At 43.2% G+C, this 12647-nt stretch overlaps 1 protein-coding gene across 1 annotated transcript in view; it reads left to right on the plus strand.

Moving 5' to 3' along the window:
- Positions 1–11507, plus strand: part of tspan18b (tetraspanin 18b) — a 30333-nt gene extending 18826 nt beyond the window's left edge. The window contains exons 3-9 of the mRNA XM_079684108.1: positions 5934–6029; positions 7109–7303; positions 7567–7641; positions 7733–7831; positions 8078–8254; positions 8967–9050; positions 10587–11507. Of these exons, the coding sequence (XP_079540234.1) occupies positions 5934–6029; positions 7109–7303; positions 7567–7641; positions 7733–7831; positions 8078–8254; positions 8967–9050; positions 10587–10634 (774 nt within the window). The 3' untranslated portion in view covers positions 10635–11507. The remainder of the gene's footprint in view (positions 1–5933; positions 6030–7108; positions 7304–7566; positions 7642–7732; positions 7832–8077; positions 8255–8966; positions 9051–10586) is intronic.
- Positions 11508–12647: the final 1140 nt, after the last annotated feature.

Here is a 12647-nt window from a genome sequence, read left to right on the forward strand (position 1 = left end):
CTCCCCTTTGTTTTCTAACAGGAACTACTGCTAAGTGGCGATGCCAAATACTGATCTGCAGACAAAGGCCACTCTCACCACATATCCGGGTTGCCTTGGAGACCAGAGTCCTTTTTGGAGGGCTGGAGAGTTTCCAAAATCTGCTTAAAACAACCCATGGCAGATTTCACAACATTGTGTATTGGAGCCGTCAGAAAGTCAACTCTGATTATTTTTTTATTTTATGCATATGCTTGTGTCCATTGTGCGGATTTGCTGACATTCAAGCACTTGTGTGTGAATTAAGTGATTCTGCTCATGTTTACCCTCCTCAGTTTCCTTTTGTGTCGAGTCCCCTGAGGCTGAAAGTGCTGTCTATTTTTGTTAAATCTGACATTGTTTACTTCTGCCGAGGCCATCTGTGATATAAACTCGCTTTATATGGAGATTTAGCAAAGACAACAGCCTTGACTAGCACGGTTTAAAACAAGGTCCGGAGAGAAAACCACCAAAATTTGAATTGTCTCTTGCCTGAGGGTCCACAACACTGGACAGAGTAGAGCTGGTGAGATTATTGATTGGTTTGTAAACTTTTTGTCCAACTGGTATTGATTCAACTCCTCGTGACCTGTACATGAGAAGAGGATTCTGGCGGGAACTTGCAGAAATACAAGATTCAGGGAAATAATTATCCCTGTTGTCCTCATGGTAATTATCGAGCATTTAGTTTTGAATTGAGTTAGAGCTAATTTTTCTGGAAAGCCCCAACAGCAATATTTCATCCTCCAAGGCGTCCTTTGGGAAAAAACAGAGCTTTGATGAAGTAGGCGGTTAGGTGTTTATGTGTTCATTGTGTGCCACTACCACATGCCCTCACTGCCCGACAACCACAAGACTAAGGGCCTGAACTCAAGGGGATCAATGCATCATTGACCATGTGCCTGAGTCTGGTATTGATCCAGCCTGCGGAGCCAGTTTGTATCTACACTCAGCCAGATTGAGGTGGCAACACAATTAAGTGAGAATCTCTGCTTTGAGCGGGAACACACACACTAGTGTTCAAAAGAAACCAAAATCTTCTCATCTCAATCACATGTCATCTGCCCGAGTTAACCAAGAAGCTATCAAGGCCCTTCCCCCCTCCACTCTGTCTTATCTAAGTGGCTGGAGAATCGATTCCAGTGTATGAGTATGAGCAACTGTTAGTACTGAGCGAACAGCTGGACGTATGCCCAGCTGGGACGTCAAGAATGTGGCCTGCAGTGCAGTTGACGACACATGGTCAGTGAGTTTCTGACTGTGCATTTGTTCAGTTCTGGGAGCCTTTTCCGTTAATCAGCCTTTTGTTCAGGAGTGTGCCAGCTGCCTGGTCAGAGGACTTCTGCTCTCGGGGGTTCGCGCAATCTCATTTCCAAACTGAATGGGTCAAGAGGGCGCCACTCTCAGGAACAGATAAGAACTGCTATGTATTCACTGCACGTATTGCAACAATGGTCTGAAATAATAAATGGCATTGCAAGGCAGAGCAAATTCATCAGAGACTGCCTTCTTTTTTCTGTGGTGAACTAGCAATGTGCAGAAGCAGATCATTTTTGCCAAACCTTTATATGCACTGTGAAAACTCATTAAGCTTAGCCGGTCCGAGGGTAGAGCATTGCGACGTCTGCACCAGAGCATCTAACCAACTTTAGGACATTTGACTCAAGTCTAGCAGTTCGTCCAACTTTCCAACCCGGCTGTTTTTCTGCGCTGTGCTTTCTGTGTGAGCTAAACCCACACACACTGTTCACCCGGTCGCCTTTGAGCTACTTTCGTACACTTTGTCTTTGTGGTTGTTCACTGTTGTCTGCAAGCTGCATGCCCTCTAAAGCAGCATCGGTGCTATAGCTGCTTAGCATTCAGTACACTTCAAAGCTCCTCGTGTGACAGCACAGCCCAGGGCTCACTCTTTCCTAATTGGAGGTTCATTAAGGGACATGGTGCGCCTCAGGGGAGTCCTGCTCTCTGCCAGAGGAGAGCAGTCTTTATTCGGATGTTGGGATGTTTACTTGCTGCGGCTGATTTAGGAAGTCATGGAGAAATATGAAAATGGGGTTTTAATTGAGATTAGGGCTGATCTGGCATGTGTGTGTTCCCTTAGTGTCATTTTCAGAGGGTATTAGCGCACCCCGGGGGGGGGGGGGGGGAGCTTTAGAGTGGCATACAGTAGATGAAAAACACACACCTACTCGCACTGCACCAGGGCGCCAGAGGACGAAATGTGCCTCCCCTAGGGTTCAACTAGGTGATAATTTAGAGGGTCAACGGCATTTAAAAGGGTCAAGATCCAACCCTTACACTCTCAACAGGGCCTTAATATTAATGGTTACTTTTTATGCAGGCTCACGCTCAAGATGAAATGAACTGGCTGGTTGGTGGGGGGTTGGATGGCGGCGACAGTTTGGCGAGGAGCAGACGCAGTGTCCTTGTCGTGCTGATGCATTTGTCCGGGGCGGTGGCCGGTGAAGCAGGGGAATATGGACTCACTTCATTAATCGTGTCAACTTCAAAGAGAACAACCCAAGGGTGTCCTATTTATATAAGGAGTACTCTTAATGTAGTCCTATGTCTTTCTTATCTCTTAACCACAATGAGCTAACAGGACCATCAGGGATGATAGTGAAGACGCCGGTGAAATATACCTCTGGAGTTTAGCACAAAAACAGGCCTTTGTGAATGTGTCATAATTCCTCATATTCATACTGAGAAGAATGTAGGTCAGACGGGGTTGCCCTCATTACAGAGCTCTGGCTTCTGTCTGTACTCTGAGGATAATTTAGGATCACTTCTCATTAATCCACTATCAAACTCAACCATGCCTGGCTCCACGGCCCAAGCAGGCTGTGGATTGATGTCTGCCAAGAGTAAACAAAGGGGTCTGAGAGCCGTGTGGCCTTTCATGATGTCAGTAACAAGAGAGGCTGCAGACGTAGATGGAGTTGGCATTTACTGGATACCTCAGGGCAAAGCCTGCCTCTTAGATTGTCAGATTGAGGACATCCATACAATTTCTCAGCTAACAAACACATTGTCTGCAAATATAGCAGTGCTGTCTCCTTCACTGCTTTGTGTTTTGTTTGTTTTTAATGGTTTTCTTTTTGCTAGTCAATACAAACACAATGCCACACGACTCCTTATCTTGACACATAGCTGGCTAAGCAGAGCAACACACCTGAGGAAGATCTGCCTATAATCTATAGCGGTAATTTGTCGATGTTGTTGTAAGACACGCAGCTCCTGGGGTGTGAACCGCGTATCCCTTGTCTACATAATGTACTCTGCAGAATATTCAGAGAGACTTAGCGGTCTGATCACTACAGCTGGCCTTTGATCGATGAGGATCAGCGATCCCGTGGGACTCATAGGGAAAGACCAGTTTGTTTACTCTGCACTTTCTCCAGGGTCTCTGTGGCAGTTTGATTTATACTTTGCTGGTTTGCACCATAGGCTTGTTATTTGGAGCCGGGAGAGGCCTGTATAGTGCTCTTCAATCTTAAGCATCCAATGCATTTTAATGTAGAAGAGAAAATTGGCTCCACATCTGACAGTTCGGTTGACCCTGTGATGGGAGCGAAGAGCTAAAGGGTGAAGCTGGAAGAGAAATCAGACATTTTGTTTGGAGAATGAGATCTGAGCTGAGCCCTGAGAGTTTTTCCATCCAACTCTTTCCTCCCCTTCCTCCCCCTCCTTATTCCGCCTCTTCATCCCCTGCTCCAATAAATACAGTCAAACTCTTCAGAGGGGCCCAGGACTAACAGTTCAGAGCAGGAGGGCTGAGAAAGGGTCTTTTTTGATGCTTTTCCCTGTGAATATAATGTATGCAAATCTCAATTAAGACCCCCTGTGCCCTCATTAGGCGTTTCAGTGGGGCTTAGGAAGGGGGGGTTAATTCAAACCCATCCCGGGCTACGAGGCTGCTGGTTGCTCTCAAAGTACCACAAGGAGGGTGATCAATACCTAAGCATATCATTATGATTTAGAGGAGGTGTTAAACCATAGCTTTAAATCAATTTCCTTGGGTCTGGGGAGGAAAGGAGGAGAGGAAAAAATAATAAGCCCTCAGGCTGGTGAGGGAGGGAAATGTTCTCATTCTACGTTAGCTCGCTCCCACAGCAGACAAAGACCGCCTTCTTCAGTATTGTTTAATTTTATTGTCACGGCAACTTACACAAGCCTACAATAAGACAAAAAACCTGTTGGCTCATATCACATTGAAATTAGATTCAGGAGGAAAAACAAACCGGTGCAAGCACACCATAATAAAAGAAAAACAGACCAGGAAAAGATATGGGTCACGACTTTCTTATTCCCACAATTGCCATGCCTCTATGAAATTTGCAGCACGCACTGGAGCAGTTCATGTTAAATACAGTGAGAGGTGTTTCACCTAAAAATGTGAATTTCCGAGATGGTCAAGGCTGAATTACATTTGAGTGACAGTAGGGGTCCTTCAAAGACGGACAGGAATCAAAGTTTGCGTCGATCATAACCACAGCTACAGCGGCGCCTCAGAGAAGCAGAGTGCCCAGAGGAGTGACAGCACCTCACACATCGGAGAGACTGCCTGAAGATTATGAGATTACATCTGACGGACGTGCAGCAAAGCACAGACAAAAGAAGTGGACAAAAATGCATTTCGACTTTTTAGTTTTCAATTTGAGATGACATTGTCTGGCTGCCTGGTTCCGTAAACCTATTTACAATTCCTCAGAGAAGTCGCCTTTTAATCCGCTTGTTACGCAGCCTCAATCTTGGCTATCACTATGGGAGAGCTAATTAATAATCACAACTACAAAGCAGAGAGTGTCGATTCGTTTCTGCCAAATAATTAATTTTCTTCTATCACTGAGACTGCAATTATATCCTCCCAATGGATTTTTTTTATTCTTCAGTTTTGCATATTATGTAGAGATGATTCCTTAGACAATTCCCATCCTCCCTGAGGCAAATATCTTGTTCATTTCAAGCTCTGTAAGTTAAACAAATGCTTCAGTGAAGGCTTTGTGGTGCATCAAATATATGTAGGTATAAAGGGTCAGGGATACTGAGGCCCCCATGTTGTCTCCTAATGCTGGAGAGGCGTTATTCATTAGGCAGGAGTGCCTCCAGGACGGGCCCTCATCAGGGAAAGTGTGTTTATGTCGGATAGAGGCTGGCTGATGGGAGCGCAGGGCTCCTACCTCTCATTACATTAAGTAGAAGAAGCTCCATGGTAAAGGCCATATGTTGACGGTTAATGCACATTGAGCCCCAGTCAGGACTCATATCCTTAAAACGCTCTGAGATAGACAGCCCCTCGAGTCATTCTGAACCCGAGGACCCCATCTGTCCAAAGATAGGAAGTGCTGATAGGGGAAAGCACGTTTTAAAATTACATTAGTTGTCACGGTGTGTGAAGAGATGAGTTGTCAGTTTGGGTTGACATTGTGTCGCCCAAACTTGTAGTTACTTAGGGATTGCTGAGAGACTATAGACCGTGCGCCTGAGGGGATAGAACAAGGATTTTCAGCTGAAATTGAACAAAATGTGTGTGTGTGTGTGTGTGTGTGTGTGTGTGTGTGTGTGTGTGTGTGTGTGTGTGTGTGTGTGTGTGTGTGTGTGTGTGTGTGTGTGTGTGTGTGTGTGTGTGTGTGTGTGTGTGTGTGTGTGTGTGTGTGTGTGTGTGTGTGTGTGTGTGTGTGTGTGTGTGTGTGTGTGTGTGTGTGTGTGTGTGTGTGTGTGTGTGTGTGTGTGTGTGTGTGTGTGTGTGTGTTGGAGTGGCAGAACTCATTAAACATGTGAGCAGGTTTTTGCAGAGTATTATTTTCTTGGCAGGTTCATGAATGCCTATCCAGAACGCAGCAGAATGGGAATACTGTGAGCCTTTGCCAGGATTCATTAAGTGGCCTGTTTAATGTTTATGTTGTTTCTTTCAGGGGCAGGGAGAGGCTTCAGCGCGGGGGACAACCATGGAGGGGGACTGTCTGAGCTGCATCAAGTACCTCATGTTTGTCTTCAATTTCCTCATCTTTGTAAGTATTTTTCATCTCTTTCTCTGTGACTCTTAATCTGGCAATCTCTGAAGTTAGTGTCAATCTAATGATTTGAAATGGGTTTTTGGCTGCCCCCTTACTGACTGACTAATGGAGCCACATTTGCATTTCATTAAAGGGAGGCAATCTTGATTCTATCAAATTCTCTTTTGATTAGATTTTAATGTGCTGACACACATCTGAGGCGCACCGTGCCATGAAGAGTTTGTGAGTGGCACCTGAGTTTATCAGTCCTGATCAGACAATCAAGGGTAATCCTGTTAGTCTGAGCCTGTAAAGGGGGGGAGGGTCTAAGTAAGAAGGTTTGTCTCTTTTCCTGCTCTATTAAGCGCAACCAAACCGTTTAGAGACTCTACTCAGACGCAGTTGTTCAAGGCCGGGGTAATAATGCAACCAGCAGAGCAAAGAATGAACTTGACTGTTAGAATCACTCAATAACAACCACTGTTTTGCACTGACATCCGATTGTTTCTCTCTACCGACACTAATGACACACAACAGCCTTTTTATCAAACCCAATGAGCTTTCAAAATGGCTTCCTCCTCTCCTCACGCCATCACCTCTCCCTCTAATAGAAGTGGTGTTCATTTGTTGAAACCTGTGACTGGAAGGAGGGGATTGTAGTGGAAGTGTGTCAAGCTCAGATCTCTTCCACCCCCTACCTCAATACCTTCTTTCCTTAATCACATGAGTCACCCCACAGTGGCTGCAGATAGGGTTTTAGTGAAAGGGAGGATGGAGAGAATGGAGGCTGCAGTGATGTGCATTTCTTTAGCAGGTTGGGGGGTTAGTTAAAGTAGGATAGATATCTTCACCAACCCCCCACTGAGGCATTATGGCTCTGTAGATTTCTAGCCTTTTATCTGCCGTCAGCTCTCGCCCAACCTTTTAGAGATTTGCATTTCCAGCAAAAAGCACACGTTTATTTTCCATTATATGACATCGTGTTGAATGTTTTGTGTGCCACCGGGGATACCGACTGAATTCCCATCAATTTTTAAAATGCAGTCAATTCCTGTTTTGTCTAACCCTTGTCTTCTTTCCCTTTTCTCCATTAGCTGGGGGGCTCTTTCCTCCTGGGAGTGGGAGTGTGGGTACTGGTGGACCCCACAGGGTTCAGAGAAATTGTCGCAGCGAACCCCCTATTATTCACTGGTGTCTACATCATCCTGGGCATGGGAGGCATGCTGTTCCTCCTGGGCTTCCTCGGCTGCTGTGGAGCCATCCGCGAAAACAAGTGTCTGCTCCTCTTTGTGAGTTAGCCGACAAATTCAAAACGTAGTTCTGTAACTGATCCGGTTTGTGTGCATATGTGTTGATTATTCTGTCTGTCAGTTTTGGGACTGTCAAGCCAAAAGAGCAAAATGCTCTTCTATTTGTCTTTGTGCCACAGGCCTCATACATAGTTAATGCTAAGTGAAGTGGGCACAGCCAGAATGTGATTTTTACTGACTGAATATTTCTGCCACTCATCCACTGTGTCCAACTCTCTCTTTTTTGGTTTGTCTTTTTGCAGTTCTTCATGCTCATCCTCCTCATCTTCCTAGCAGAGCTGGCTGCTGCCATCCTGGCCTTCATTTTCCGGGAGCATGTAAGTCTCCTCAGCACTCACCTCAACTTCTCTGATGTGAAAGAAACAGATGGTGACACTAACCTGTGCTCTCGCCGGCTATTTCCTTTAGCTGACCAGAGAGTACTTCACCAAGGAGCTGAAGAGACACTACCAGGGCTACAACAACACTGATGTCTTCACCTCAACATGGAACGCCGTCATGAATACAGTAAGGCCTCAGCACACGTGGCAAACAGCTTTGTAGCTTTTACCAACTCATTGCTTTCTCCAACAGTATGTGGAAACAGGAACGTTTCAGCCTGGCCTCAAGAGGCTATATTTTATACATAAAACCCCTAGACATTTAGGTCAATATTCATGCTAGGTTGTTGCACGCATACAGTGGACCACAGGCCAGTGCACAAACAGGCACTCAGAAATAAGGGTTTCTTCTCCTCTCCTCTCTTCCCATTAGTTTGACTGCTGTGGGGTGAACAGCCCAGAGGATTTTAAGGACAGTCTGTTCAGGATGATCAACCAAAATCATATGGTGCCAGAAGCCTGCTGCCAGCGTGCCAGTCAGACCGCGGAGTTGGCCTATATCAACAAGGAGCAGTGCTTATTGGGCAATATGATGTTCCGCAATAACAAGGTAAGTTCTGACATCTACTACGACACCTTCTCTCTTGCATATCCCCTCTCTTTCTCCCTCCTTCCAAACCACCTTCAGCCTTAATTAGAGCGGGAGACAGTTGAGGGGTGACATCCAGGGACTTTCAGACTCCTCCATTGCTGATTAGTGCTCTTGGGTGTCATGGGAGACCATCTTACTATGTGTTATAGTGTGGAGACACCAGTGTATGTATGCATCTTAGCGTTTGTGTGTTTTGTGTGCGTGTGCATATATTGGAACATTTGAATTTTCAAGAAGCGTATATGTGTGTGCAAGGATAGAGAATAATGAGTGTATGAATATGTGAAAATTAGCTGTGCTTCACAGTTGCACACATACACACCCATATCCCAGCTTCCATCTGTGTAAAGAAAGCCTTGGAGTGAAATGTAATTACAGTGGAAGCTGATAGGAAGAGGTTTTTACCACACTCTCCACCTGTTGTCTCTTTAAACCACAAGAACAATGAGAGATGTCCCACAATGTGTGTCTCTCTCTGTTCACTCACACAAAGAGCCCTCATTAGTAGGCATTGAGGCTTTGGAGCCCTGTTTCCCTCTCATTCAAACAGGCCTTTGTTCAGAGTCTCCCTCAATTAAAGCTGTGATGTTACTTTAATTGTCGCTGTAATTCTGAAAGTTTATAGCCGATTGATTTCCCTGCTGATCGTCGCTTCTTTGTGTGTCCTCAGGGCTGTTACTCTGCAGTTGTTGACTACTTCGAACTGTACATCTATGTGGCTGGAGCGCTTGCCATTGTGGTGCTGACCATTGAGGTATGAACTGAAGGTTTTTCATTTTAGTAGATTTATCACATATGCAGCCTTTTCTTTGTCTCTCCAGTGATGTGAATATTCATTTTAGAAATGAGGAATTCTGCATTAGGCTGAGGATATTTTCCTGAATATGTCTAATGTTCTTCCAAAGCTCTTTGTATGGGAACATCTCCATCTAGTGGTGAGACTTGGTGCTACAGGAACATAGATAAGATTCTCAGTCTATGGTTGCGGTCGGATAATCCAAAAATCAGCTCCTAACGTCTAACCCTATCGTCTATCCCTTGACCTCTGAGTGAAACGTCACGGGGTTAGGGGATAGTGGATAGGAGAATTCAAAAGGACTTAGGAGAAGAGACTGCATGAGGTACTTTAGGGAATCCGACTGCACTTTCACTATCCAACGTGTTTATGATGCGCCAGCGGAGGTCATAAATGTGCGTCTGCTGCAGTGGGGAAACTACAGTTTTGTATACAGCGGACTACAACATGGATGTATAATAAGAAGGAGGGACTACTGTAAACTCATCTAGAGACTCTGCACCGTGCTCTGATGCTGTTGCTTTATGCTTTATGGATGTGGAAAACAGAGAAACATATTCTTCACGACCAAAGTTGGAATTGAAATAAAAAAGGAAAGTGAAACTTATGCTCGCCACCCTCTCCCTTCGGTCCACATTAATACAAATGATTCCAATACGTATAATTGTATGAAAAGATCTTAAAATCAATACTGTATTTATTATAAACATTAGTCCTTAAGATCTATCACTGTGTACATCACCATTCAAACATCTTTTAAAAGTTGAACAACCCCCACACAGCTCAGTAAAGACTGTGAAATGTTGACTTTATTTGATAATTTCAGTAAAAACTAACGTTCATATTTCTCTTTTTGATTATAATACTGATGAACGTTCAAAACAAAGCACTTTGGCAACTTACCACATACGTTTTAAAATGCTTAATAAGCACCGTAACTTTCATGATAGAATTTCTCGGTCATAATCGGTTGTTTCCATGAAAGGCCGACTGTTGTGTGACGGCAAATGCTGCGGCTGCAAGGCATTGTGGGGCAGCATTTTCTCCTCTCTTTTCGGTAAGGGAGCTCGAGTGGTTCCTAAGCTAAAGGAGGTTATAAAGGAAGTTTGAAACCTCCTTTCCTATCATCTAGAGAATTTGAACGGCACTTATCATGGCTGCCACTGAGGGACTTCCGGGTCATTTCACTCCGTCAGGCAGGTTCCTAAGCTAAATGGACTATTCGGCTTCAGCCTCAGTCTATAACAAGATCACGTATTATTCACATTTTTCTGAGGTGCCATTCATTCATTGAAATTAGAAAAAAATTATATTTACTGTTTTGTGTTTCCTAGTAAATACAAACTTGAGTCCATTTATTGCTGTTAAAACAAGGGAAATAGTCATCCAGAGTGTGAGAACTATACTGCTGCTGGTTTCACATGCATGTCACAATTTTGAAAGACAACCTTATGTCTCTTCTCCTAATAATAATAATTTTTCTTCCTTCCTCAGCTCTTTGCCATGGTCTTTGCGATGTGTCTCTTCAGGGGAATCCAATAGAGCTGCTCCACCTGTGAACTTCTTTTTCTAAAAAGGGAATTCAGGAGAAAAGGACAAAATGGACATTTGTACATTTGTTGATCTCCTTTTCTATTGGCTAATTGTTAGAAAAACAAACTCTCAAACTCTTGTACTTCACGGCTGGACTTTTGAGGTACTGGGTGCCAAAACAACACGTATACACACACACACACACACACACACACACACACACACACACACACACACACACACACACACATAAATCATAGAGAAAGTGGGAGACAAAACTGATGTAAAAAGATTTGTGTGTAAAGTGGAAACAGTAATTCTTTTGGACCAGGTCTAGCACAGACTGGGTGTAAAGTGGATACGGCATGAGGACCAGGTGAAGCCTGAGCAGAAGGCACTGCACTGACTTTTGGATGAAGAATATTTATATTAAGTAAAGTTGGCTTAACTGTAAAAAAAAATGTGTGTTATGTACACTTTGGCTGTTTCCCTTTTCCTGCTCATACTGTATACTGTAACACTCCCTCCCTTAATATGCCTTTTATACAGCCACGCTTCTTTAATGCTGTGTTACATAAGCCCTGTGTGTGTGTGTGTGTGTGTGTGTGTGAGTGAGTGTGTGTGAGTGTGTGTGGGTGTGTGTTTGTGTACATACTGGATGCTCTTTTTGAATGTGTATGAAATAGTTTGTGAGCATGTGAGCTTGAGGCTCTTCATGACCCCTCCTAAGCTTTGAAAGCCAACCTCTGATTCTTTTTCTATCTGTATGGTGCTGTTTACTGCAGTAGTGGTTATAATGTGGTTTTAGGTGGTGAAATGTATGTGTATGCATTTGTATTAGATTCTTGAAAAGTCAATTACATAAATGGCATTCTAAATGACTGTCCTTGTGTTTTTGTTTTATTTACTTCTCACACTGTCAACACAATTTCAGATCATGTTCATAAATACAATTATCCTTAAGTGTAGTGTTGTCGACATGGTAATCAATATGCATCACATTCATGTTGGACCACATTGTTGTGAGAATAAAAAAATGTCCAGCAGTTTTATTCATTATTAACAGATTTAATTGCTTCAGTTTATAAGAGGGAGAACAAAAACGTTGTGATTTTACGAGAAAAACAAAGCTTAAACACTTTTTTCAAGCCCAATAAAAATAATCTATTGCTATTTGTTGCAGCCTTGTGGCCTTAGTGTTTGATATATCTTAAAGCAAATCATTCATCTCTGCTGCACTTTTTTGACATTTGAAGTATTGAATCACAAAAGCTGATTTAATATATTGATGAGCCGAAGTATTATAAAATGTGATTATAGTCCACGTATGTGTGGCTCTTGGTGTTATTGTGATAATGGACTCAATTTCTCATTGAATGTATTAGCGTATTGATTCTTTTCCTGCAAGAAAAATCCATGATAATTGAAGACAAAATAAAGAAAGAATTAATAAGCTATGGTTCCGAGTGTGGAGATGCCAAACCATTATGGCGAAGTAACAGATTTTTCAAAGTAGAAAATGTGCCCCTGATTTTCAATAAGTGGTTTCACAGTATACACTTTCACTAGAATAAACAAAGAAAAACATGTCTAAACATTTCAGCTGTTGGTTGTATAAACCTGTCAAGATTGTGGCACGTATGGTGTAAAGTAAGACACTAAACTAAAAACTAAATAATCTGACAGATCTCAAGCTCCCACTTTGTTCACAGCACAGCAGCAACATGTATGCCTTCTGAACAATTTAACAGTCCAACGTTCTTTTGACATGTGACGAAAAACACTTTGGAGGAAAATTAAATGTAGGTCTATGTGGTCTGTAATGCTTTCTCTCTTCGGTAATTGTTTTTCTTAATTTGTCGGCTGGTTACTATGATAGCTGCCATGCTCACTGCTCAGAATTAGCCTGGGGACAAATGGAAAATCTGCTTTAAATTAACTATGTTGTGTTTTCATGTGAATATGCAAACCCATGCTGTGCAAACCTAATGCTGACTTAACTACACAGACCAGTTTCAAGAC

This window comes from Notothenia rossii, assembly GCF_949606895.1.
Source record: "Notothenia rossii genome assembly, chromosome: 5".
In the NCBI taxonomy this organism is placed as follows: Eukaryota; Metazoa; Chordata; class Actinopteri; order Perciformes; family Nototheniidae; genus Notothenia; species Notothenia rossii.